This window comes from Schistocerca piceifrons, chromosome 6 (assembly GCF_021461385.2).
Source record: "Schistocerca piceifrons isolate TAMUIC-IGC-003096 chromosome 6, iqSchPice1.1, whole genome shotgun sequence".
NCBI classification, from domain to species: domain Eukaryota; kingdom Metazoa; phylum Arthropoda; class Insecta; order Orthoptera; family Acrididae; genus Schistocerca; species Schistocerca piceifrons.
Window position 1 is genome coordinate 307,477,102 of NC_060143.1, and position 25,833 is coordinate 307,502,934.

Genomic DNA, 25,833 nt, shown 5'->3' on the forward strand with positions numbered 1-25,833 from the left:
GCTGTGGCCAAACGTTAATGTGTCTTTTAACTGTGCCTGTCTGCAATGGAATGTCACCTTTATGTTGTTGATATTCCAACCTGGAGTTTCCAGTGTTTGATCATAAATTTACTGGAATAAGTTTATCAACAAATGATGGTGAAGACTCGCACGAGGGTTCCATTGCACCAAACCACCACAACCACGTTTCTGATGGAGAACGGATCACCGAATGAACAAAGAGAATAAGATTGAAGATACTCCGCCATTCCTATGTCTTCTTAATACTGATAATTGAAGTCATTGATAAATTTATGACTTGGTTTGTGACTAATTTGTTACGTGAGTAAGTAGCAAGTATTGTTTCAGAAGAGAGTTGCTAATGTAAAATGAGCTTAATAAATGAAAAGTACCAGTTTGCTTTTGTTCCGCAGTATTACTTTTATTGTTTTAATTGGTTTTCAGCTTCCTAGGCCATCTGCAGACATTTACTGAGTATTGTCACCAAAGAAGCTACAATGTTTGCAAACAACATTGGAAGAGAAGTAACACGTCTTGTAAGCCAAAAACCGGGTAACACAATACAAGTAATACTGTGGAGCAAAAGCAAACTGGTGTTTTTCATTTATTGTAATGTTGTTCTACCAAGAACCAACGGAAGATTCTGTTAACGTGATATAATCAACTTGATGAAAAATTGTTTCTATTGGCATAGTTATTCAGATAACTTTCTGGGTTTTGTGCGTGAACTGCTTGTTCCGTATGAGCAAAAGTAGTTGTTTATTTAACATCTCTATGAAATGTTAGTTTAATTCCTTATATATTTCAAGTAACGGTTTTTTTCCTTTTTGTTTTCTTTATTTTTGTGACCTAAATTTTGGCTTCTTTTGTAGAGCACATTGTGCGCTGTAAACTGTATTTATTAAAAAACAGGATTCTATTGACTGAAATATGAAACAAAAGTGCTACTGTGGATTAAAAGATTCCTTGTACACCTCCCCCCACTATCATCCTAATAAATGAACAGTGAGATTTGTAATTGTAACTTCAATCTGACTACACCAGCTCCTTGAGGAGTTTCTGTGCATATCAACTTCATTGTGTCCATTTGTGATATGGAGTTACAGAATGTTAAACAGTGGCACTATGCAGACAGTGTTTCTCAGTGTACCTCTCAGTGTACCTGTATTGCTATGCTCTTTTCAAAAGCACCGAATCACATTATTTGATTTGTGTATTAATCTAAATGTTAATTGTTTAGACTTTGTGCCTAACTGTATAGTTAATTGGTAAAACGACAGTTGAGACAATTTTGAGTTCTGTTTATTGTAACTATTAATGAAAAATAAAGTGACCATTTTGAAAATTAGATTTTCCCATTATTCATACCAGTTGTTAGGATGCGTGGCATTACTGCAACAATTAATACAGATACTTACTTCTATCTTCCAGGTACCTTCAAGAAATTGGCTATACAGATACTATAATAGATGTAAGATCAAATAGGGTCAGAGCACTACTAGGTATCAATAACAATGCTGAAAATGAAGAAAACCAGAACAATGCTGCAGTTGTTACAAACGTTAATGGGAATGAATCTTCTAACAAACGTGCTAGTGAAAGCCAGGGACGTCGGACTCCAGCGAAGAAGGTAGCTGTGACTTTTTCTTCTCAAAGTGTATGTAGTTTCCTTCTGGATTGCTATTCTTAATGTGACAAATAAAAGCTTGTACTTAAATAAAATTGTTGGAGCAAGATGTGAATTTAATCAGTATTGGAGTGTAATGTAACTAAAACCAGAACTACATCAGTCATTATCAAAATTAAAATGAACTCTTGTTAAAAATTGTCTTCAGGTTATTTTGAATGAGATTATATTAATTGATTTATTATTTTTTTGATCATGCGCGATCCGTTTCGAAGCTGGGAAAGGGGGGGGGGGGAGACAAATGTCTGGTTGTGTTGAATCATAGAGGTAGGGAGTAAAGTATTTCGAATAGCTCTTGACTAGTGACAATTTTGGCTACCAATTGGAAGAGCAGACGGACTGTAGTTATGGGTGCATGAGCCAGTTGCACTAAATGTTCAGCAAATGTCGAACCACGTGTGCAATCTCCAGTTTTAGTCGGAATATGCTCCTTATAACTTTACTAGTAAATTCAAGGTCAGGAGTTAGGTTAGAGTCTTGTCCCAACAAGTACCCATCACACAGTTTATGTGCAGGCACAAGGTATTGTGTCTGTCTAGGCGGTCCTCATGACGCTAGGTCGGTTCCAGTACAGCACTCGTGGCTGCTGCATCCCGGTCGCAAAGTGGGACGAGGCAGTCTCAGATAAGTTTTTACAGTATGACGATAATTCATCAATTTGTAGTTTTAGCTTGACGATGTCCACTATGGACAAACGATAGTTACTTTTATTCTGAAGAAGGTTGGGTTATCCCAACTGAAACCTAGGTAAAGCTAGGTAAACTTGCAACTGAGGTTGTTGGTTTTTAAAATTAATATTTATACAGTTGCTGACAGGGCCGTAAAATGTTGAAAATATTTAAGATCTCGAGGAACCTTGAAACCTTTTTCAGTGTCGTCCGTTACTGAGATCCAGGTTCGAAGTTGCTGTAGTTACGTGAGTAATGTAGGGTTTGAGGTGTAAATGTTGTTTTAATTGACACAGTGAACACATGACACAGGCTCTGGGGTCACGAAACTAAGATTTTAGTCATCATTTTTTCACCAATAAATCTTTGGAACACTCTCTCTGTATAAGGGTCACTTCATGCGTAACAGGTCCTCAAGACCTAGAAATTATTTGATGTTGCTACCTGTTGATGTAAAGACTTTAGCAAAAATTAATCCTACAAAATTTTTTGTACTTACAAATAAAACACTAAAAATGTTGTGAATTATATGTAGAGTAGTGCAAAATAAACTTGCTTTGGATGGGAGACGATTTTGTGTTAACCTTATATTATGCATTCTTATTTTTTGTTTTTTGTGTCAGAGTATATAAGTAAATGGTCAAAACATTACGGACCTTCATAATTCGTTTTATATAAGCAGTATACCCTGCTGTAACATGGGGGGGAAAAAGGGAACCAGCTGAAAAATACTTTTGTCAGAGCAATAAAAAAGGTGAATATGCATTTCTTAAAAAATTTGACAGAAAAGTGGGGAACCAGCTGCCTCAATTCGTATTCTGCCTTCCTTGCCAAGAATTTTTGCGCATGAACATTTGTGCATTTTAGTGCTGAAAGAGTGCAACAGAGACAATGATGATGGAAGAGAGGAGACAATGTTAATGGGTGAGAGACAGTGACAGAGAGAGAGAGAGAGAGAGAGAGAGAGAGAGAGAGAGAGAGAGAGAGAGAGAGAGACAGTGGAAAAGAAAGAGATATGGGTGGACACCGATCTGCAGGCTTCGGGTGTCTGGACATCACAGAGCAGTGAACTTTACTGTGAAAAAATTTGCTGACGTCCCCCATCCATCATACCCACGTGTTAGTTTCCTGTTCTAGGGCTCAAAACCCAAACAAACCATCCTCAGAAAAATGTGTGAAGAGAAGACAATGGTAGGTGAAGAAAAAGGCAGCAGACTGTAAACTATAAAGAAAGAACAGTGGCAGTGGAGGGGGGGGGGGGGGGGGGGGGAGAGAGAATGGAACAAAGACTAAGGCAGTGGGACAGAGGCAGTGAAAGTGGCAGAAAAGGAGACAGTTGTAAGGAATAGTGAGAGAAAGGGATGAAGACAGTGACAGTAGTAGAGACAGACAGGAACCAGTGCCATTGGGAGAAAATGGAGGCAATGGGGAGAGACATTTATAGACCATGGTAGTGAGAGGGAGATGCTGATTGTGAAGGCTTCATTACAAAGAAAGGGCAAAAGAATTTCGAATGTTTTGTGGTAAGAATGCAAATATGTTTGTGCCAGAATGTTTGATGATGATTGAGGCACTAGATCCCCACTTTTGTCAGACCTTTAAACAGGAGCATATTTGCATTTTTTGTGCTCAGACAAAAGCATTTTTCAGTTAGTATGTAGATACACTACTGGTTTAGGATTTTATAGGAAGCATAATGATATCAACTGATGTCAACTTCATAAGTAAACGTGATTCAGCACACAACTGAACTATAATTTTTTACAGTGTTCATTACAGATAAAGTGTCAACATGTCGGAAGTCTGTAACTGATTTGTGAAGATTGACGTACAAAAAGAACTGTAAACGGTCATCATACCACTATGCTTATAAATTATAGTTTTAATTCAACAAACTTATTATGTGTGCGTAATAGCCACATCTCCTTCTCACCATTGCTAAGCTGCAGTGGTCACAACAAAGAAATGGCAATTTCTTAATGAAAGTATTGACCATATTTTTGGTGCTATATTACCCTGAGGATTATGAATCCTCACTTATTTACCTATGTTTGTTTGTTGATGCACATGGAAAGTACAGCTATTTAGTTCCTGTCACAGGCATAAAAAAATTAGCACAGTCCAAATATTGCAGGTATGATGGGGCTACAACTACATGAAAATGTTGCTAAAAGTTGATGTGCTAGTGAACTACTCTAAAGAGTAATGGAAGTGTTGGAGGGGTAGTGTACTCTCCCACTTGCAGCCTCGCCGTAATATTGGACTGCAGAAAACTCAGATCTTTATATTTACACTAGTTTGTGCTGAGCTGAAGGTCTTATTTGCTGAGATGACACTCTAGTACAGCCCATCAGTGGGACACTACCTTTCACATATAAGTAAAGAAAACCCGAAAATTACAGCTATCCAAAACGGACATGAAATAAGAGTACCCAGCCTGCCAATTTTTGTAATAAAAACATTATTGTAGCAATCATAAATCAGTTGTTGAAACATTCAATTTTGTGATATTCTTGTAAGTTTTGAGATACATTACCACATGCTACATTGTTGTTATTGCTAGGGATCAGAAAACAGCATCTACTTTTGGCAAAATTCACATGTTATTTTTATTGTTGTTGTTTGCATTGGATTGCAATTTTATTACAAGTACAAATTTAAAACGCTGTCATGGTACATGCCTGGAGACAAAGCTTTAGTGTGTTGAAATTGACTGTTAAACTTTTTGGTTGGAATGTTAGTTTTGCAAAAGTTTAAACAGTATTTTCCAAAATGGTCTTCCCTTATTTGCTTCTTTTGGCTCAAATAGCTTCCAACACATGGTTGTTGAGAACCAGCAACACTTTCCTACTGAGAACAGTTTGTTTCTCTGATTTAAGGTGTTTCTCAACATTTTTCTTTTCCGACCTAATTCAATAATTACAAAATCAGCAGTATATTGATTTAGATGCTTTGTGACCTTTGATAGCAATCCAATGCATACCTAAAAATACTGCAGGTAGAACTGACAAGGTACTTTATGTAGATGTGGAGCCAAAAATAACTATTCACATATTAAGAGGATACTTTGGACATGGTCGCAATACCTTGACAGTTTTCTTGTCGTTACAGTGGTGAGTGCAGACACTATAAACTGACAGTAGGCCATGATTGTAAATAAACTAAATTAAGACTGCCAGACGGATGGTTATAGGGATTGGTGATACCTTCCGGGATTTTGAGCATCGTCATAAAAAACCCAGCATGGACCACAATTAACTTCTCACTCAGTTCAAAATAAGAAAACCCCCTGCGGGTTTGGGGATAAGAAAAGGCCCGCGGTATTCCTGCCTGTCATAAGAGGCGACTAAAAGGAGTCGCAAATATTTGGGCCGTTATGTGATGGTCCCATCATGGGTTTGACCATCATATTTCAAAATTATTCCGAAGAGCGAGCCAATTGGGAAAGGGCGCCTTACTTGGTGCATTGTGTCTATCGTGCATTGAGACCTTTAGTCAGCTTATTTGTCATTGCAGTGCAGTCCTGCTCACTCTCCATCTCTTGGGCGAGGATACATTCCTGGGTGCGATTTCCGCCATGCACTCTGCAGTGTCGCTTTCTGCGCTGACGACGATCATGGACCACTTGCTACCTAATATCCAGCATGGTAGCCAGTCCGTTGTGGTGGGGCCGCCATGTACTCTGTTGGTTGTAGCCCCCTGACAACACAGGGACTGCTCTACTGATGCCTTCGCCGTTAACTCCTCATATATACCAAGGAGTAGATGCCCATCTCCCTGGGGCATCGGGACTCCCGGCAATGGCCATCCTGCTAGGTGGCCCTTGTTGTGGCTGTGTGGCGCCCGATGGGAGGGCCCTTGGTCGGAGTACGTGGCATCAGGGTGGATGACACGCAATGAAGCATGGCACATCATCTCTTGCTGGTGCCCAACTACCAGCAGTCTTCAAGTGTTCGAGGGATCACTTTAATGCAAACATCTATGACCCCAAATAATTCTCCTCCCTGGCCACACCATGGGAGGAACGGAAGACTATGAATGACAGCGAGACGTATTCGCCCCGCTATCTAGTCTGTACGAGAGCTGATGGGGAATCATTTGTGTCTATGAAGCCTCAGTTCTTCGTAGAGGATTTAGAGGACAAATTTGGGGAGGTGGAGGGCTTATCAAAAATGCGATGAAAATGGCATCCTCTGCCCAGTCACAGGCATTACTCGCTTGTAAGAAGCTGGGGGATGTTTATGTTACTATCATGCCCCATAAAAGCTTAAATATGGTCCAGGGCATTATCTTCCACAGGGACCTTCTTTTACAGTCCGATGACGAGCTGCGCGCCAACTTAGAGCAACGAGGTGTCCATTTCGTCTGGCGTGCCCACCGGGGTCCGAGGGATAACCAGGTTGCCACTGTTGCCTTCATCTTGGCTTTCAAGGGTGCCACATTACCCTAGAAGGTGAAGGTGATGGTCAACCGCTGTGATGTCAAGCCATATATCCCTCCCCCGATGCGGTGCTTAGAGTGTTGGAAGTTCGGCTGTATGTCTTCCTGCTGTGCTTCCAGCCTCATACGTCATGATTATGGTCGTCTATCCCATCCTGATACCCCCCCCAGGGGGTCCACAACTCTTTTGTGGACACGTGCGTAGCGAGCACGGGACCCTGAGCTAATGTGGCCCTCCTTCCTTTCCGGGCTGCATACCTTCCCTTCCCTTTCCGCATCCTTCCCAGTCCCCCATCTTCGCCCCCCCCCCCCCCCCCTCACCTCTGGCTCTTTCCTTCCCTTTCTCCCCCTCTGGGAGTATGGTTTGTGCCTACGTCCGGAGACGGACGCTCGAAACTGTTCCAAATTCCTTGCTTTCTACACTTGCAAGTCCTCGTCCTTCCTCTGTCCTTCTTTTTTCCTTCCCTCTTCTCTTTACCTTTTCTCCGCTGCGGCGTTTCAGACCCCCCTCTTCTTTCCTTTCCCTTTCTCTTTTTTCCTCCCTATGCGTGTCTGAAGGCCGACCCACGCACTTCCATGTGTAGCCGGTGACGGGGTAACGCGTAATTCCCCGCCCCGGGTAGACAGGTAGGACACGTACGTACCCCCTGGTAACGGCCAGGCCCAGGGAGGGGTGATTACCCGAGCTGATACCTTCCGAAAGTGCCGATTGGTCCCTCCATCCGTTTGTCGGGAGGTGTGACCTGAGGTGTGAACAATCGCCTAAGGCAGGTGTGCCCTCAGTGAGGGCCCCCACAAGGGAGGAGCGCGCCATCGGAGACGCCGGTAATCATGGGGGATTCTTCCGCAATGGTTTCCTCACCTTCCACTATGTCTGCTCACAAATGTAAGTTCACTGAGTCTCAGCCACAGTCAGTTCTTCCATCGTTGCCACAGTTCCTTGTTGTTTCTCGGTCTGACGAAGGTCACGACTTCTCCACGGTCAACCCTTTCATTATTCAGAAAGGTGTCGACGCAATTGCAGGTCCTGTAAAGTCTTGTTCCAGATTACGGAATGGCACCCTGTTGTTAGAAACACACAGTGCCCTCCAGGCACAAAAATTGCTGCGTACTTCTCTGCTCCACACCTTCCCTGTCCGGGTGGAACCGCACCGTACCTTAAATTCCTCGCGTGGAGTCGTTTATACACGCTCCCTCGATGGATTGTCTGACGAAGAAATTCAGCACTACCTGTCTGACCAGGGCGTAACGGCTGTTCATAGGGTTACGAAAAGGGTTGACACGAACATCATTCCAACCCGCACTGTCTTCTTGACATTTGACAAAGTTCAACTCCCATCGAAAATCAAAGCAGGCTATGAGATAATTTCCGTTCGCCCTTACGTCCCAAACCCTACGCGGTGCTATCGATGTCAGCGGTTCAATCACACCAGCCAGTCCTGTTCCAATCCGGCCAAATGTGTTAAGTGTGGCAAGGATGCCCATGAGGGTGCTTGTCCACCTCCATCCCCTCGCTGCATCAACTGTATGGGTGACCACGCTGCTTCCTCTCGAGATTGTCCCATTTTTAAGGACGAAAAGCTCGTCCAGGAAATTAGAGTCAAGGAAAAGGTGTCGACCTTTGCTGCTTGAAAATTATTCGCCAGTCGACAGCCCACCGTGCCTCAGAAAGGAACATACAGCACTGTCCTTGCTTCTCCTCGGCCAACGAAGGAGGCGGCCACGCAGACTTGCGACCTCACCTTTAGTGCCACGGTCGTCCGATCGGCCAGCGCAAAGATCGCCCGTTCAACCTCACCACTTTCGCCTGCCCACTCTATGGCTCACCCTTCGTCGGGTTCTGCTAAATCTCGAGCCCAAAAGTCAGACGCCAAGTCTTTGAAAAAAGAGCATACTCGTGAAGAGTTTTTACGTACCGCAACTTCACAACCATCGGTTCCTCCTTCATCTAAACATCATATTTCCAAGAAGGCTAATAAGAAACCCAGTTCATCTCCTTCTTCGCCAAGGCGTGTCCCATCTACAGCACCACCTGGCGGAAATCGCCCTCGGCCGTCTTCTGTGTCGCCGAGGCGCACTGCTGGTGGCCGGTCAACCGGCCGATCGCTGGTGGCAGGAGCTGCTCCTGACCAACCTATGGATCAGGATCTTCTGCCTTCGACTGAATGCCATTCCATGCTGTCGGTCGCAAGCTCTGAGCAGTCGTTGAGTTGACAGCGACCATGGTAATGTTCCTCCATTTTCTGTTCACCCTATGTCCATTATCCACTGGAATATCCGCGGCATTCGAGCCAATCGGGATGAATTGTCGATCCTCTTACGATCCTACTCGCCGGTCCTCTTCTGTCTTCAGGAAACAAAGCTGCGTCCCCATGACCGCTTTGTTCTTCCTCATTTTCAGTCCGTTCGATATGATCTCCCCTCTGTTGAAGGCACTCCAGCACATGGAGGACTCATGATTCTTCTCCATGAAACTCTCCATTATCACCCAATCCATTTAAACACTTCCTTCCAAGCTGTCGCCGTCCGTCTTTCCCTTTCTGGATACACGTTCTCTCTTTGTACGGTATACATTCCATCGTCCACACCAATGGCACGAGCTGATCTCCTTCATCTTCTTGGTCAGCTTCCACCCCCCTATTTGCTGGTTGGGGACTTTAATGCCCACCACCCGCTTTGGGGATCTCCACATCCTTGTCCATGTGGCTCACTATTGCTAGACGTCTTCCACCAAGCGTATCTAGTTTGCCTCAACACTGGGGTCCCCACATTTTTGTCTGCCTCCACGACCAATTTATCTCATTTGGACCTTGCGGTCGGTACTGTTCCGCTAGCTCGGCGCTTCGAATGGTTCGCTCTTGATGATACACACTCGAGTGACCACTTTCCATGTGTCCTTAGACTGCAGCCTCAACTGCCATATATGCGCTCGCGACGCTGGAAGTTTGCCCAAGCCGATTGGACACTTTTTTCGTCTCTAGCGACATTCGATGACCGTCGCTTTCCCAGCGTCGACGATGAGGTCACACATTTTACCAACGTTACTCTTACAGCTGCGGAACGTTCAATACCACGCACCTCCGAATTGCCCCGGCGCCCCCCAGTTCCTTGGTGGAACGAGGCATACCGTGACGCAATACGTGAGCGGCGACGTGCTCTTCGCATTTTCCGTCACCATCCAACTTTGGCCAACTGTATCCGATATAAGCAGCTCCGTGCGCGATGCCGTCGCGTCATCCGCGATAGCAAGAAGGCAAGCTGGAAATTCTTTATTAGCTCATTTAACACCTTCACTCCCTCCTCGGAAGTTTGGAGTCGGCTTCGACGGTTCTCAGGCGCGCCTAGTTTCTCCCCGGTCTCTGGGCTCACTGTCGCGCATGATACCTTAGTGGACCCCGTCGCAATTTCTAACTCATTGGGTCAGCACTTTGCTGAGATTTCGAGCTCTTCAAATTACCCGCCAGCGTTTCTCCCGAAGAAGCGTGCAGCGGAAGTGCGACATCTTGATTTCTCCTCTCAAAATCACGAAAGCTACAATACTGTTTTCTCCATGCGGGAACTCCAACATGCCCTCTCTTCTTCTCGATCCTCCGCCCCAGGACCGGAAGGTATCCATGTCCAAATGTTGCTGCATTTATCAACCCATAGTCTGCGTTACCTCCTTCGCCTTTATAATCGAATTTGGACCGACAGTACCTTTCCCAGACGATGGCGGGAAGCTATTGTCGTTCCCGTTCCGAAACCTGTAAAGGACAAACATCTCCCCTCTAGCTATCGCCCCATTTCTCTCACGAGTAGTGACTGTAAGGTTTTGGAGCGTATGGTGAATTACCGTTTAGCTTGGTGGCTGGAATCCCGCAGTCTTTTAACACCAGCCCAATGCGGATTCCGAAAGCATCGTTCTGCAGTTGACCATCTTGTTGCTCTCTCCACTTACATCATGAACAATTTTCTCCGGAAACGCCAAACGGTAGCAATATTTTTTGATCTGGAGAGAGCATACGATACCTGTCGGAGGACAGGCATCCTCCGCACACTGTTCTGTTGGGGCTTTCGAGGCCGGCTGCCCCTTTTTCTTCGCGAATTTATGGCAGAGCGCATATTTAGGGTGCGGGTGAACACTACTCTCTCCCGTACTTTCTCCCAAGAAAACGGGGTACCCCAGGGCTCCGTGCTGAGTGTTGTACTGTTTGCCATCGCCATAAATCCAATTATGGATTGTCTCCTTCCTGATGTCTCGGGCTCCCTCTTTGTGGACGATTTTGCGATCTACTACAGCTCTCAACGGACCCGCCTTCTTGAAAGACGTCTTCAAGGATGTCTCGATCGCCTCCACTCGTGGAGCATCGAAACCGGTCTCCGTTTCTCACCCAGTAAGACCGTTTGTGTCAATTTTTGGTGACGTAAGGAGTTTCTTCCGCCCTCCTTACATCTAGGTCCTGTCACCCTTCCGTTTTCAGACGTCGCTAAATTCTTGGGTCTTATGTTTGACAGAAAACTGTGCTGGTCCTCTCACGTTTCCTATCTTTCGGCTCGCTGTCTGCGATCCCTTTACACCCTCCGTGTCCTGAATGGTACCTCCTGGGGAGCGGACCGAGTGGTCCTTCTCCGCCTCTATCGCGCCTTAGTGCGCTCGAAATTGGACTATGGAAGCATAGTCTACTCCTCTGCTCGGCCGTCTATTCTTCGGCGTCTCGACTCTATCCACCACCGTGGATTACGTTTAGTGTCTGGAGCTTTTTACACCAGCCCTGTGGAAAGCCTTTATGCTGAGACTGCTGAACCTCCGCTGTCCAATCGGCGTGCAGTCCTTCTGAGTCGTTATGCTAGCCATCTGTCTTCCATGCCTGCTAATCCAGCCCATGACCTTTTTTTCGACGCCTCCTTTGATGTAGGGTATGCAGGCCGCTCCTCCTCCCTACTACCCCCTGGAGTCCGCTTCCGTCAGCTGCTCCATTCTCTTTCCTTCCGCTTTCCTAAAACCTTCTTGACAACTTGGGGTACAGCACCGCCTTGGCTCCGTCCCCGGATCTGCTTGCTCCGTGACCTTTGTCAGTATCTTAAGGATGGTACCCCTACACTTGTTTATCGTCGGCCATTTGCTGCTCTATGTGCACAAATGACGGACGCCACATTTATTTACAAAGACGGCTCGAAAACATCGTTAGGTGTAGGGAGTGCCTATATTGTTGGCGACACCCCAAATCACTTTCGGCTTCCTGACCAGTGTTCGGTTTATACTGCGGAGCTTTACGCTGTTCTCCAGGCTGTCCACTACATCCGCCGCCATCAGCGGATACAGTACGTAATCTGCTCAGATTCTCTCAGCTCTCTCCTCAGTCTCCAAGCTCTTTACCCTGTGCACCCTCTGGTCCACCGGATTCAGGACTGTCTGCGCTTGCTCCACCTGGGGGGCGTCTCGGTGGCGTTCCTCTGGCTCCCGGGACACGCTGGTATCTGTGGGAATGAGGCGGCCGATATAGCGGCCAAGGCTGCAGTCTCTATTCCTCGGCCAGCTATTCAGTCGCTTCCCTTCATCGATCTACGGAGCGGTTTATGTCGCAAAGTTGCTCATTTATGGCATGCGCATTGGTCAACACTTCCCCATAATAAATTGCGGGAAGTGAAAGCCCTTCCTTGCGCTTGGACCTCTTCCTCCCGAACGCGTCGTCGGGAGGAGGTAATTTTAGCTAGACTCCGGATAGGGCACAGTCTTTTTAGCCATTGACATCTTTTAAGCGGCGATCCTCCCCCACTCTGTCCCCACTGCTCTCAGCTGTGGACGGTAAGACACCTTTTAATTGAATGCCCCTATTTTAATCCGTTACGCTCCCGTCTACAGCTATCGCCTGATCTATCGTTGATTTTAGCAGATGACACGCGCTCAGCCGACCGCGTTCTCCAGTTTATTCGTGACAGTGAAATGACGTCAGTCATTTGAAGCTTTTTTTGGGGACAACCAACCCCTTTCTGTAGTAGATTTTTAAGCATTCCTTCTGTTTTTAGTTTCTCCAGTTTTATGACTTTGTTCCCATTGCTGCTGGTTTTCAATTTCGGTTTTTTACTGTTTCCTAAGTCATGGGCTGGGCGCTAATGACCATAGAAGTTTTGCGCCTTAAAACCACAAAAAAAAAAAAAACCATCCTGATACTCCATGTGCATGTGCCCTGCCTCCCATCTATGTCAGCTGCGGAGAGCACCATCCCCCATGCTCGCCAGACTGTAAGATTCTACAGAAGGAACGGAAAATAATGGAATACAAGACCTTAGACCTACTGACGTACTGAGGCTAAATGGAAATTTGAACGGCTTCATCCCATGTGTATGATGTCATCTTATGCCTCCACTGTCACTCCTGTTACAGCTCCATTCGTTGCGCCACATGCAGTGAGCTCTCAGAGCCGAAGAACCACACCTGCCCCATTGATGGTGGGGATTGGGTACTTCCCTCCCTGTTGCTCCCGCACCACCTACCTTGGGAGCAGCACCTCCCCCTCCACCCCACCCCCCCAACCATTGGGGACACCAGTCCCCACTTCTAAGCCGGAGAAGCATAAGTCGTCTTCGGCTTCTCTCATTAGGAAGGAATCCCCTGGGTCACTCTCTTCCCAGGTTCCTACCAGTGGAAAACCAGACACCCGCCAGGGGCTGAAGGAGCCCCAAGTAGCTGGTCGTAGGGCTTCACAGTCCTCTTCAGTCGCGGAGACTGAATCAAAAAAGCCCTCCCAGCAAGGACAACCAAAGGAACAGCGGGAGAAATGGAAATTGAAGACCCCAAAGACCAAGGAAATTGCGGTGGCACCCACTCCACCGTTACCTACAAGCTCTGCGTCTGAGGATGCGGTGGAGACTGTGGCATCCGCCGAGGACCTAGATCTCGCCAGTCCCTCAGACATGATGGATGTCGCTCCCGTCGGTACTCAATTGGTGGCAGCATGCGACCCAGCGGCGTAATCTGCCTCCACTGTCCATTCATGCCTTTCTCGGCCATGGACAATGTTATCCTCCAGTGGAACTGCAGCGGTTTTTTCCACCATCTTGCTGAGTTCCGACAACTTCTCAGCCTTCACCCTTTCCTCTGCATTGCTCTTCAGGAAACGTGGTTTCCGGTGATGCGAACCTCCACCCTCCGTGGCTTTTGGGGTTATTATAAGAACCGGGCAGCCTATGAGAGGGTATCTGGTGGTGTCTACATCTACGTCCTTCACTCTGTTTATAGCAAGTCTGTCCCTTTACAAACACCTTTAGAGGTTGTCGCTGTTCGGGTGTGGATGCCTGAGGCTGTTACTGGCTGCAGTCTCTATCTTCCACCAGATGGTGATGTCCCGTAGCATGTCCTGGCTGCACTAATAACCAATTGCGGCCACCTTTTCTGTTACTAGGCGACTTCAACCCCCATAACCCTCTGTGGGGTGGATCAGTGGCAAGGGGCTGAGGCAGCATCATTGAGCAAGTATTGGCACAGCTCGACCTTTCTCTTTTAAATACTGGTGCCTTCACACATTTCAGTGTGGCGCATGGCATGTACTCAGCCATCGACCTTTCAATCTGCAGCCTTAGCCTATTACCATCTGTCCGATGGAGTGTGCATGACGACTTGGGCGGTAGTGACCACTTTCTGATCTTTCTGTCACTGCCACAGCATCACTCTTTTGGGCACCCCTGCAGATGGGCTATGAATAAGGCTGACTGGGACTTGTTCACCTCCATTGCCACTATTGAGCCTCTTTCCAATGACGCCATTGATGTGGTGATTCACTCGGTCACCACCGGCATCGTTACTGCCGCATAATCTGCCATTCCATGTTCTTCTGGGTCCCCTCGGTGGAGGACTGTGCCTTGGTGGTCGCCCTTTTTCTGGGCTCCTCTGCATACACCCCCATGGTGTGTGCCCCGCCCAAAGGACTCCCTCCCTTCTGAGGCCCTCCGCCGCTGCTTTCTTTCAATCCTTGCTGCATTTCAAGGCTCAGACACTGTTTGTACTGATGGTTTGGTGATTGCTCGTGGCCGAGGTGGTCACCATCTCTCGGGCCGTAGTGTGTATCCGCTCGTGCCCAGGTGAGTCCTTCATTATCTGTAGTGACTCCCTGAGCGGTCTATGAGCTATCGACAGTGTTTCCCTTGCTCTCGTCTGGTGATGGCTATCCAGGAGTCCCACCATACTCTTGTCCGTTGCGGCTGTTCTGTGGTGTTCGTGTGGACCCCAGGTCATGTTGGCATCCCGGGAAATGAACGTGTTGACATGCTAGCCAAACAGGCTGTCGGTGCACCAGCCTTGGAGATTGGCCTTTCGGAGAGTTTGTGGCAGAAGGTACTTTGCACCTGGGATGAAGAATGGCACACCCTTCTTTCACCCATTAAACTTCAGGCCATCAAGGAGGTTACAGGTGCGTGGCGTTCCTCCTTGCAGGTCTCTCGCAAGGACTCTGTAGTCCTCTGCCGGCTCTGCATTGGCCACACCTAGATAACACACAGCTATTTATTGTGCCGCGAGAGCCCACCTTTATGTCACTGCAGGTCAGCTTTGACGGTGGTCTACATCTAGTTGGACTGCCCGCTTTTAACTCCGCTCAGGCAGACGTTTGTGCTGCCTGATATGCTTCCTGCACTTTTATCAGATGACGTTACAATGGCAGATTTAGTTTTGAGTTTTATTTGTGCAGGGGGTTTTTATCACTTGATATAAGTGCTTGTCCTTTTTTAGTGTTGAGTCTGGCCTTTGGCCTACGATTTTAGACTGGGGTTTTTAGTGCGTTTCTTGGTGGTTGGCTTTTCCTTTTGTTTCTATGGTCGGCCAACCACTGTCGCACTCAGTGTGGTTTTAATTCCTTTTTTCTGGTCTTTGTCTGTGTATTTCTTGTCCTGTGTTGTCTCTTGTCATCTCCATTGTTTATTCTTATTCTTTGTGGTTGTATAAAGTTCCTGAAAAAGGGACCGATGGCCCTAGTAGTCTGGTCCCTTTAATCCCACAAACCAACCAACCAAAATAAGAAAAGAAAACAACAGGCAACACACAACATAAATTATTCAGAAACATCTACCACACTGTTGCATGCATAGCTTTGTCATAAATAAGGTGGTTCAGGTCCATCCTTTACTGGTCTCTGATGTGACCACAGTTGAAAACACTAGAATCTGAAACAGCTGTTTTAAAATGTCCACAATCACTGTGTTCATTTGGGGCTCCCAAAGCCAGATTTCTTAAACCAGGTTTCCTAATTCCGCGTTTGGTTGGTCATGTAAACACTTCAGTATTTATTCTGGAACAGCAGTTCCAGATGCTGGATGCAAACTTCCATGACTGATTTTCGGTGCCAAGTACATGCACAACCTGCTTTGGCTGTCAGTTGACCTTTCGCGATCCATTTCAAAGCACTAAGACTTCCTTTTTAAGCACGCAACATGGTAATGCATATTTTACATTTTCGCAAGTGTTTAAGGTTACCATAATGCAGCACCATCTGGTGTGGTTACAGGCAGTTACATCATAGCCATACCAGATGATACTATCTTGTGGTAACCTTATGTACTTGTGAATATACAAAGCTTCTATTACTGTGTTAGTCACTTGAAGATGAAGCCTTACTGCTTCAAAATGGATTGCAGATGGTAAAAAGTAATAAACTGAGCTGACTGGAGATGACGGTGTTTTGTTATTCTTGTGAAAGAATATAAAGTTCTTATTCACCATAGTAAAATGTTAGCATCAGCTGATCAGCACACCTGTGTTAGTTTTCCACTATAAGTAGCGAGCTCCATTTAATTTTACCTTCTCATCCAGAAAAACGTGAAGACAATTCTTAACAAGCACTTGTCTTGGAACAAAGAAAGCATATGTTTGTCTGCTAACCAAAATTTGAAAGTTGGCTTATTAGCTACATACACAGATAACTCCCGAAAGACGAAAAAAAAGTTCATGAATTGTTTTCCACCGTTGTGTTTAAATGTTAAGGGCAGAAGCAATTTTGCTAGAGCGGTCAGATATTGCGTCTGAAAATCAGCTGTTTCTGATATTGTCAGCACAATGGCTGATTCTATTCAGTTTAATGTGAGGTAGACAGCTTCCAGCTGTGAATTGTGGACAGAGAGAAGGAATGGTGTTCAGAAGTATTTGGCAAAAGAAAAGTATCTTTGTCTTCTTCTCAAGAACTATAGGGAGTCTCTGAAAATTCAGTATCAGAGCAACAATATTATGAAAAGAAAATGGGGAAAAATCCAGGGTGGATTATATCAATGTTATGAAAAGGATAGTTGCTACTCACCATATAACGGAGATGCTGAGTTGCAGATAAAAACAACATAAAGACTGTTGGAGAATGAGCTATCGGCCAACAAGGCATTTGTCAAAAATAAGCACGCACGCACACACTCTGTGGCAGCTGTGGGTGGAGGGCAACATTGAGGAAGTTTGCTTGTTGTGTTGAGTGGGACCAGGTGAAGTAAATGTGGAGAAGGTGTTGAGGTTCTGGAGCAATGTGGGTAGGGTGTCCTCACCCTTGATTCGATCAAGAATTTGTCATCAGTGAATCTGAACCAGGTGAGGGGTTTGGGATTCTGGGTATTTAGGAAGGATTCCTCTAGATAGCCCACAAATAGGTTGGCATAAGTTGGTGCCATGCAGGTGCCCATAGTCGTACCCCGGATTTGTTTGTTGGTAATGCCTTCAAAGGAGAACTAATTGTGGGTGAGGATGTAGTTAGTCATGGCGATTGGGAAGGAGGTTGTTGGTTTGGGAAAGGTGAGAAGCAGGGTACTGTTTGTTAAAGAAACAGGAACTGTGGAGAGTTGGAGGAAATGATTGGTATTTTCTATGTAGTAGGGTAGATTGCAGATAATAGGCTGAAGGTGTATCTCTAAAAGAGCAGAGATTCTCAGAGAGAGCACAGTAACTGGCCACAATAGGGTGTCCTGGGTGGTTGGGTTTATAAACTTTAGGAAGGATGTAGAATGTAGGAGTGTGGGGAGAGGTAGGGATTAGGAGAGAGATGGACTCCAGGAAGAGGTTCTGAGATGGGCGTAGGGATTTGAGGAGAGACTAGATTTCTGGAATGGGGTCAGTGTGGCGGGGTTTGTAAGTGGATGAATCTGACAGCTGGCAGAGTCCTTCTCTCAGGTAATCCTTGTGGTTCAGTGCAACAGCTGTGGAGTCTTTGTCAGCAGGTAGGATTATAAGGTCAGGATCAGGTTTTAGATGGTGAATTGTGGTTCTTTCTGTGGATGTAAGGTTAGTTTGCATGTCGAGGGATTTGGGGAATGATGGTGAGGCAGCGTTTGAGGTTAAGAAATTCTGGAAAGTTAACGCAGGGTGATTTGGGGACACTGGGGTGGATCACGGTTTGATGGAGGAGTAAACTGTCTGGTAGGGTTCAACATTAGTCTGTGGCTGAGCCTGATTGGTAGTGCTGGTGGCAAAAAAGTGAAATTACACTGTAGGGAATGGGAGAAGGAGAGAAGTTGTTTAAAAAGTTCTGCATGATTGAATTCGGAGTGGAGCAAAAGGTGAGACCTTTGGAAAGGACTGATACTTCTGAGGCTAAAGCTTTTGGAGGAAAGGTTCATGACTTTTGGTCTGTTTAGGTTCTGTATTGTGTGTGGAGTGGTGTGTGGGAGTTTTGGAGGGGGGGGGGGGGGGGGAATGTAGTAGGTCTGCAAGACAGGATTTTTCAGCTATGAGCGGACTTGAGAAGGTTTCGAGGTTGTTGTAGAGGTGGTGGACAGTGGTAGTCCAAGGTGGGAGTAGGAAGTGAGCAGGTGGAGAGTTTTTCGGGGTGTTGTGCATGTTGCTTTAGTTCCTGGAGGACAATTTCATTGTGTGTGTTGTGGGGGCCAGGAATGTGGGATTACATAGCAGGAGAATTTTACAGATGGAGAGAAGGTGCTGCAAGGTGGTTTGGGTGTGATTGATATGATTTTGCAGGATTGTGTTGACGAGGGCTAAGGATTGGTGGAAATTGAACAGGTGGAGGTCATTGTGGAACGAAGGGTGGCAGCCGGAGGTGGGTAATTTGATGGTATGGCCATTTGGGGGAATTCCTTGTGCTAAGCAACAAGGCAGGAACAGTATGTGGGAGTCGGTTCTGGCTAGGAATAAAGACACTTTTCTGTATTGATGCAGATGGAAGGAGCAAGGATCCATGGTGGTAAAAAAAAGTGTAAAAATATGTCAATAATGTAGAATTATGTCTGAAAATTTTTTCAGAAACACACCCAAACACCTGGGAAAAATCATGAATCATGGAAAGAATGAGATGGATGAAATAAGGGGAAATAAGATAATATCTGAGGGAGTAGGCTAATACTGAAAGGCGAAACCCAAATGAAATTGACGTGAAGTCGTAATGAGATAAAAAATAAGATAATACATTACTGTACTCAGTTTCTGACCTTCTTTCTCTTTCCTGCATTTCCCTGAATGCTCTCACTAGCAGCAATTTACCGTCCCCCAACCCCACCCCCATCCTTACCCTGCTATATCTCCCTCTCTCCCACTCCAGCCCCTCCTTACCCCACTCAGTTGCCTCTCCCATCTAATGCTGCAGTCTGGCTCCAGCTGCCAGAGACTATGATTGTGTGTGTGTGTGTGTGTGTGTGTGTGTGTGTGTGTGTGTGTGTGTGTGTGTGGTCTATTTTTGACAAATGCTTTGTTGGCCGAAGGCTCACTCTCAAACAGTTTTTTTTTATTGTGCCTATCTGCAACTCAGCGTGTCTGCTATATGATAACTATCCGTTTCATAATGTTGTATTATTATGAAAAGGATAGATTGCTGCTCACAATACAGATGACACATTGAGTTGCAGACAGGCAAAACAAAAAGACTGGTACACACTGAGCTTTCACCCAAAGCCTTCCTCAGAAAATGTGTCTAAGGTCATCAGCTTTAAGCTTCATCTGAACTATTTCTGAGTCAAACATATGTCAATATCCTACAGTCAGCTCTTAACATGGACCGATTTAACAGTCAATCACAAGTGAGCGTGGAAGCCTACGTAAATGCCTACAGAACAGTATCTTTTATTAACACTATGCTCACTGTACTCTGTACCTGATGTGGCGGTATTAATTATTATGCAGACCCCAATGAAAGTACAACCTGCATGAGGTATGCATCATCGCATTGTCCTGCACAGATGCCAAACACCAGGAGCATTAGTGACCATGCTAATAGTATAGGTGCTGAGGCTACTGTTTTGTGATGCTGTGCATTTTGTCATACAGAATAAAACAGTAATGTGATGGGGTATATAATGCAACGTGTTGAGAATCTGATGTGTACAAAAGGTGGATATGACAATGATGAATGAAGAATGTTGTTGTTTTGGTCTTCAGTCCTGAGACTAGTTTGATGCAGCTCTCCATGATACTCTATCCTGTGCAAGCTCCTTCATCTCCCAGTACCTACTGAAACCTACATCCTTCTGAATCTTCTTAGTGTATTCATCTCTTGGTCTCCCTCTACAATTTTTACCCTCCACGCTGCCCTCCAATTCTAAATTTGTGATCCCTTGATGCCTCAGAACATGCCCTACCAACCAGTCCCTTCTTCTTGTCAAGCTGTGCCACAAACTCCTCCTCTATTCTATTCAACACCTCCTCATTAGTTACGTGATCTACCCATCTAATCTTCAGCACTCTTCTGTAGCACCACATTTCGAAAGTTTCTATTCTCTTCTTGTCCAAACTATTTATCGTCCATGTTCCACTTCCATACATTGCTACACTCCATACAAATACTTTCAGAAACGACTTACTGACACTTAAATCTATACTCGATGTTAACAAATTTCTCTTCTTCAGAAACGCTTTCCTTGCTGTGCCAGTCTACATTTTATATCCTCTCTACTTCGACCATCATCAGTTATTTTGCTCCCCAAATAGCGAAACTCCTTTACTACTTTAAGTGTCTCATTTCCTAATCTAATTCCCTCAGCATCACCTGACTTAATTCGACTACATTCCATTATCCTTGTTTTGCTTTTGTTAATGTTCATCTTATATCCTCCTTTCAAGACACTGTCCATTCCATTCGACTGCTCTTTCAAGCCCTTTGCTGTCTCTGACAGAATTACAATGTCGTTGGCGAACCTCAAAGTTTTTATTTCTTCTCCATGGATTTTAATACCTACTCTGAATTTATCTTTTGTTTCCTTTATTGCTTGCTCAATATACAGATTGAATAACCCTGTCTCATTCCCTTCCCCACCGCTGCTTCCCTTTCATGCCCCTCGACTCTTATAACTGCCATCTGGTTTCTGTACAACTTGTAAATAGCCTTTCGCTCCCTGTATTTTATCCCTGCCACCTTTAGAATTTGAAAGAGAGTATTCCAGTCAACATTGTCAAAAGCTTTCTCTAAGTATACAAATGCTTGAAACGTGGGTTTGCCTTTTCTTAATCTTTCTTCTAAGATAAGGGGTAAGGTCAATAGTGCCTCACGTGTTCCAACATTTCAATGGAATGCAAACTGATCTTCCCCCGAGGTCGGCTTCTACCAGTCTTTCCATTTGTCTGTAAAGAATTCGCGTTAGTATTTTGCAGCTGTGACTTATTAAACTGATAGTTCGGTAATTTTCACATTTGTCAACATCTGCTTCCTTTGGGATTGGAATTGTTATATTCTTCTTGAAGTCTGAGGGTATTTCTCCTGTCTCATACATCTTGCTCACCAGATGGTAGAGTTTCGTATGACTGGCTCTCCCAAGGCCATCAGTAGTTCTAATGGAATGTTGACTACTCCCGGGCCCTTGTTTCGACTCAGGTCTTTCAGTGCTCTGTCAAACTCCCATTTCATCTTCATCTACAACCTCTTCCATTTCCATAATATTGTCCTCAAGTACATTGCCCTTGTATAGACCCTCTATATACTCCTTCCACTTTTCTGCTTTCTCTTCTTTGCTTAGAACTGGGTTTCCATCTGAGCTCTTGATATTCATACAAGTGGTTCTCTTTTCTCCAAAGGTCTCTATAATTTTCCTGTAGGTAGTATCTATCTTACCCCTCGTGGGATAAGCCTCTACATCCTTACATTTGTCCTCTAGCCATCCCTGCTTAGCCATTTTGCACTTCCTGTCGATCTCATTTTGAGAAGTTTGTATTCCTTTTTGCCTGCGTCATTTACTGCATTTTTATATTTTCTCCTTTCATCTGTTAAATTCAATATTTCTTCTGTTACCCAAGGATTTCTATTAGCCCTCGTATTTTTACGTACTTGATCGGCTGCTGCCTTCACTACTTCATCCCTCAGCTACCCATTCTTCTTCTTCTGTACTTCTTTCCCCCACTGCTGTCAATTGTTCCCTTATGCTCTCCCTCAAACTCTCTACAACCTCTGGTTTAGTCAGTTTATCAAGGTCCCATCTCCTTAATTTCCCACCTTTTTGCAGTTTCTACAGTTCATAACCAATAGATTGTGGTCAGTCCACATCTGCCCCTGGAAATGTTTTACAATTTAAAACCTGGTTCCTAAATCTCTGTCTTACTATTATATAATCTATCTGACACCTTTTAGTATCTCCAGGGCTCTTCCATGTATACAACCTTCTTTCATGATTCTTGAACCAAGTGTTAGCTATGATTAATTTATGCTCTGTGGAAAATTCTACCAGACGGCTTCCCCAATCCATATTCACCTACTAAGTTTCCTTCTCTCCCTTTTCCTACTCTCGAATTCCAGTCACCCATGACTATTAAATGTTAATTAAGGGGAATGTACAGATTATTTGTTAATAACATCATTGTACAGTATCGTGTACAACCACTTCAGCATTGACTTACAGTGAGGGGTCCAAACTGAGGGACAATTTTGGCTCCCTCATATTCTTCCAAATTTTGTTCTCAAGAGCCACGTACTACATGAATTAAATGTCTTATGCAGAAGGGCATGCCATCTTATGGGGACTGGAACAAATTAAACAATTAAAGTTAAGAAAATCACTTGTTCTGTATCAGAGGGTTATCAGCAATAATTCTTCCCATGAATCATCACAACTGGAACAGAAAAGGCGAAGTGACGGTGGCTCACAAAGTGCCCTCCACCACGCATGGCGAGGTGGCTTGCAGAGTGTAGATGTAGATGAAGATGAAAGTAATTTTGTGCAGGTTTCCAGCAGAAATACTTAACTAGGGGTAGGACACCTCCATTCACCTATAACAATTTAGTAAGGTGGTGTTCTGCATGGTACCCAAGTATTCAGGAATTACAGCCAATGGATGAAGCAGCACAAAGGAATGCAGCGAACAGTACTTATTGTACCTCAGTTTGTCATAAGTGTGTGGTTGATGTCAGGAGGAGGAAGAGGAGGGCAAGTAAGTGATAGACTAAAAGCTGTAGGTCACTGAAACAGTAGACTGTTGTGTTGTAGCTCCTACCAGATACTGATAGTCTCCGCATAGTACACAGCAGGGTGACCCACCAGTGTGCAATTCTTGTAGTATACAAATGTCTCATAGCTGCATTTTGGAAGGTTGAACTCGATTTATCAGGAAGAAGGTATAATTCTTGTTAAAATTGTTTCTACTCTCTGCTTTTATACAGTGTGTTGGGTAGGAATATTCATATGTGTGTAAACTGATTTTAACCAACAGAAACTTGGCATTTCATAAATGTGGACCACTCCTTCCTTTTGCAGTTTTACCAAATTTTTCTTGTTCTTTATGATGATTTTTTACTTTCTTAGGATCATAAATTTAACTAGCTTTGAACATTAATGACCAAATTTGGTCACTCAGTTTCCATCGACATTATAAAGCAGCAATAGTTTTTTAAGGCTCTATCCTTCAGCAGTGATAAATTGCTGAATCACCAACTTCAGTTGCTGCTTTCATTATTGGCAATTTTCACTGTCAGTCTTCTGTGTAGTGTAATCTTTGGTGCTGACACTGTACAGTCGTAGGTTGAGTATTGAGTGTTTGAGTAATCAATAATCATTGTTGTAGCTGAAGGTAAGCACTAAAACAATATGTTCTTATGGCCTGATTTGTATAGTTTATGTACAAGCAAGACTGGATCTTCTGTGCTTCAAACCTGAATATTCACGAGCTTCCAAAATTGATTGTTATAGGTTAATAAATTATTGTATAAAATGAACCAAAATATCCCTTCACCCAGCTATTGCAGTGGATCAGATGGAGCCGATTGTCATAAGTCATCACCATTCTATTATGACAAAAGTCAACTACAATCAGTTAAGGAAATGTCATGAATGGACAAGGAGCTTCTGCGATGTAGGTCTGGGCTTGATTTTACTCAAGATGCCCAAATTTGTTCATACCATAATGCCATATTGATGACAAAATTTCAGTTCCTGCAGAAGACTTGCTGCAACCCATTTGGGAAAGAGAAACATGTAACCAAGAAGGCTTCAACAGCAGTAACCATTGCAGAGTCTGAAAAATTTCTACCAAACGTAGACACGAAGTGGCCCAAAAAGAATCATCCTGCCAGGATAAGCAAGAATCACCATCCACGAAAGACATTGATGTTGTTGATGGTTGCTTTACTGCTACTACTTAATCACAATCACAATCATTTGAAGAGTCACCATTAAATCAACGGATCAGCAAAAGGGATTCAATGAAATACATAAAGTGCAAAGTTCTGAAAGCCCGAGGCAGCATTACTAAGGTAATTGCCACAGCTGCTGGAGTGAGCCAAGTAGATACTGCTAAAATATGAATGGGAGAGTACCAAAAATTTAAAGATATGGATACCTTAATTAAAGAACTTAATCTTAAGCTCCAGGCTTCAGGAAATTGCAGTAAAGTTCAAATTTTGTCCCTGGTCCCAAGTTTCAGGACTATTGGGAGGGAAAAAAAAGTAAAGAATTTGCTGTTTCGACTAAAATGGAGAAGTAATCTGGGAAACTAAAGATGGAAGGTGGGATTTTGGCAACACCTACTAACCGAACAGGGAAAAATCTCTATGACAAAGTAAAACAAGAAGGCCTTACTTTCTTTTTGGAGATGAGTTTTCTTGTTTATGCTCAGGCTAAAAGGATTGTGTTGCAGTAAGAATAAATGGGGAAAAAGATTCACAAGCAGAACTTTGTAACAACACTGAAGTTTATACCTTAAGCAGTTAAAAAGAAATATTTCAGAAAATGAATTAATTGTATTGATGGATTTTGCTGAGAATTATTCATTTGTTGTTACATGTGCTGCACAAGATTTCAGTGGGAGAATAGTCAGTTTATCTATTTTGGTGGCAAAGAATGTTAGAGAATTAGCATTTGTATGATCAGTGACTATCCATCATGATACCATTGCTGTCCGTGCATTTCAAATAAAGTTAATAGCACATTTGAAGACAGATTGAACACATTAAGGATATTTATTTCTTTATTGATGGTTCAGCTGCTCAAGCAAGAATTTAAAAAAAAAAAAAAAAAAAAAAAAAAAAATTCATCAATTCATGTCTGCATGAAAAGGATTTTGGCATCACTGCCGAATGGAATTTTTTTGGAACAAGCCCGGGTAAATCGCCTTGTTGTGACATTGGGAGAACACGAAAAAGACTAGCAGCCCGTGCTAGTTTGCAGAGGCCCTTACATAACCAGATATTGACTCCATATGATTTGTTCAAATTGTGTGATGATTGTATTCCAAGCATAAAGAGTTTTTATGTAAAAAAAGATTTTGAAAAAAATTAACTTGATCAAGAAACAAGGTTTCCCATAGGATTTACAATATCTGGAAGAATAGGAAAAACATCAGTTTAAGCCAATTAATTGTAATTGGCTCAGAGTGAGCAGAGTGAGCATCGCTCAGAAGGCTGCAACTTGCCGGTGACATAAGAGAGCTTCAAGATAGCATCAATTCATGTTAGACAGTGTTAGCTTAGTGACCCTTCACCATTTAATAGAGTGTGACGTAGGAAAGATTGCCATTCCTTCTATCAGTAATTTGTTTGATCCAACAAACATAATGAAAGGTGATTTACACAGTTTTGAAGTCTCTCAGCTAATGAAGTGAATTCCCATTTTACTAGAACCTTCAGCATCAGAATTTCCTGAACCAGGAATTTAGTTGGGGATTTAGTTGCT

At 44.1% G+C, this 25,833-nt stretch overlaps 1 protein-coding gene across 3 annotated transcripts in view; it reads left to right on the forward strand.

The window, feature by feature from the left end:
- The window catches only part of LOC124802569 (striatin-3), an 86,438-nt gene that overhangs the window by 16,049 nt on the left and 44,556 nt on the right, over positions 1-25,833 (forward strand). For 2 of the 3 annotated variants that reach the window (XM_047263440.1, XM_047263441.1), the window contains exon 4: positions 1,432-1,657. In XM_047263440.1, the coding sequence (XP_047119396.1) occupies positions 1,432-1,657 (226 nt within the window). The remainder of the gene's footprint in view (positions 1-1,431; positions 1,658-25,833) is intronic. The other variant, XM_047263442.1, reaches the window with a different exon arrangement.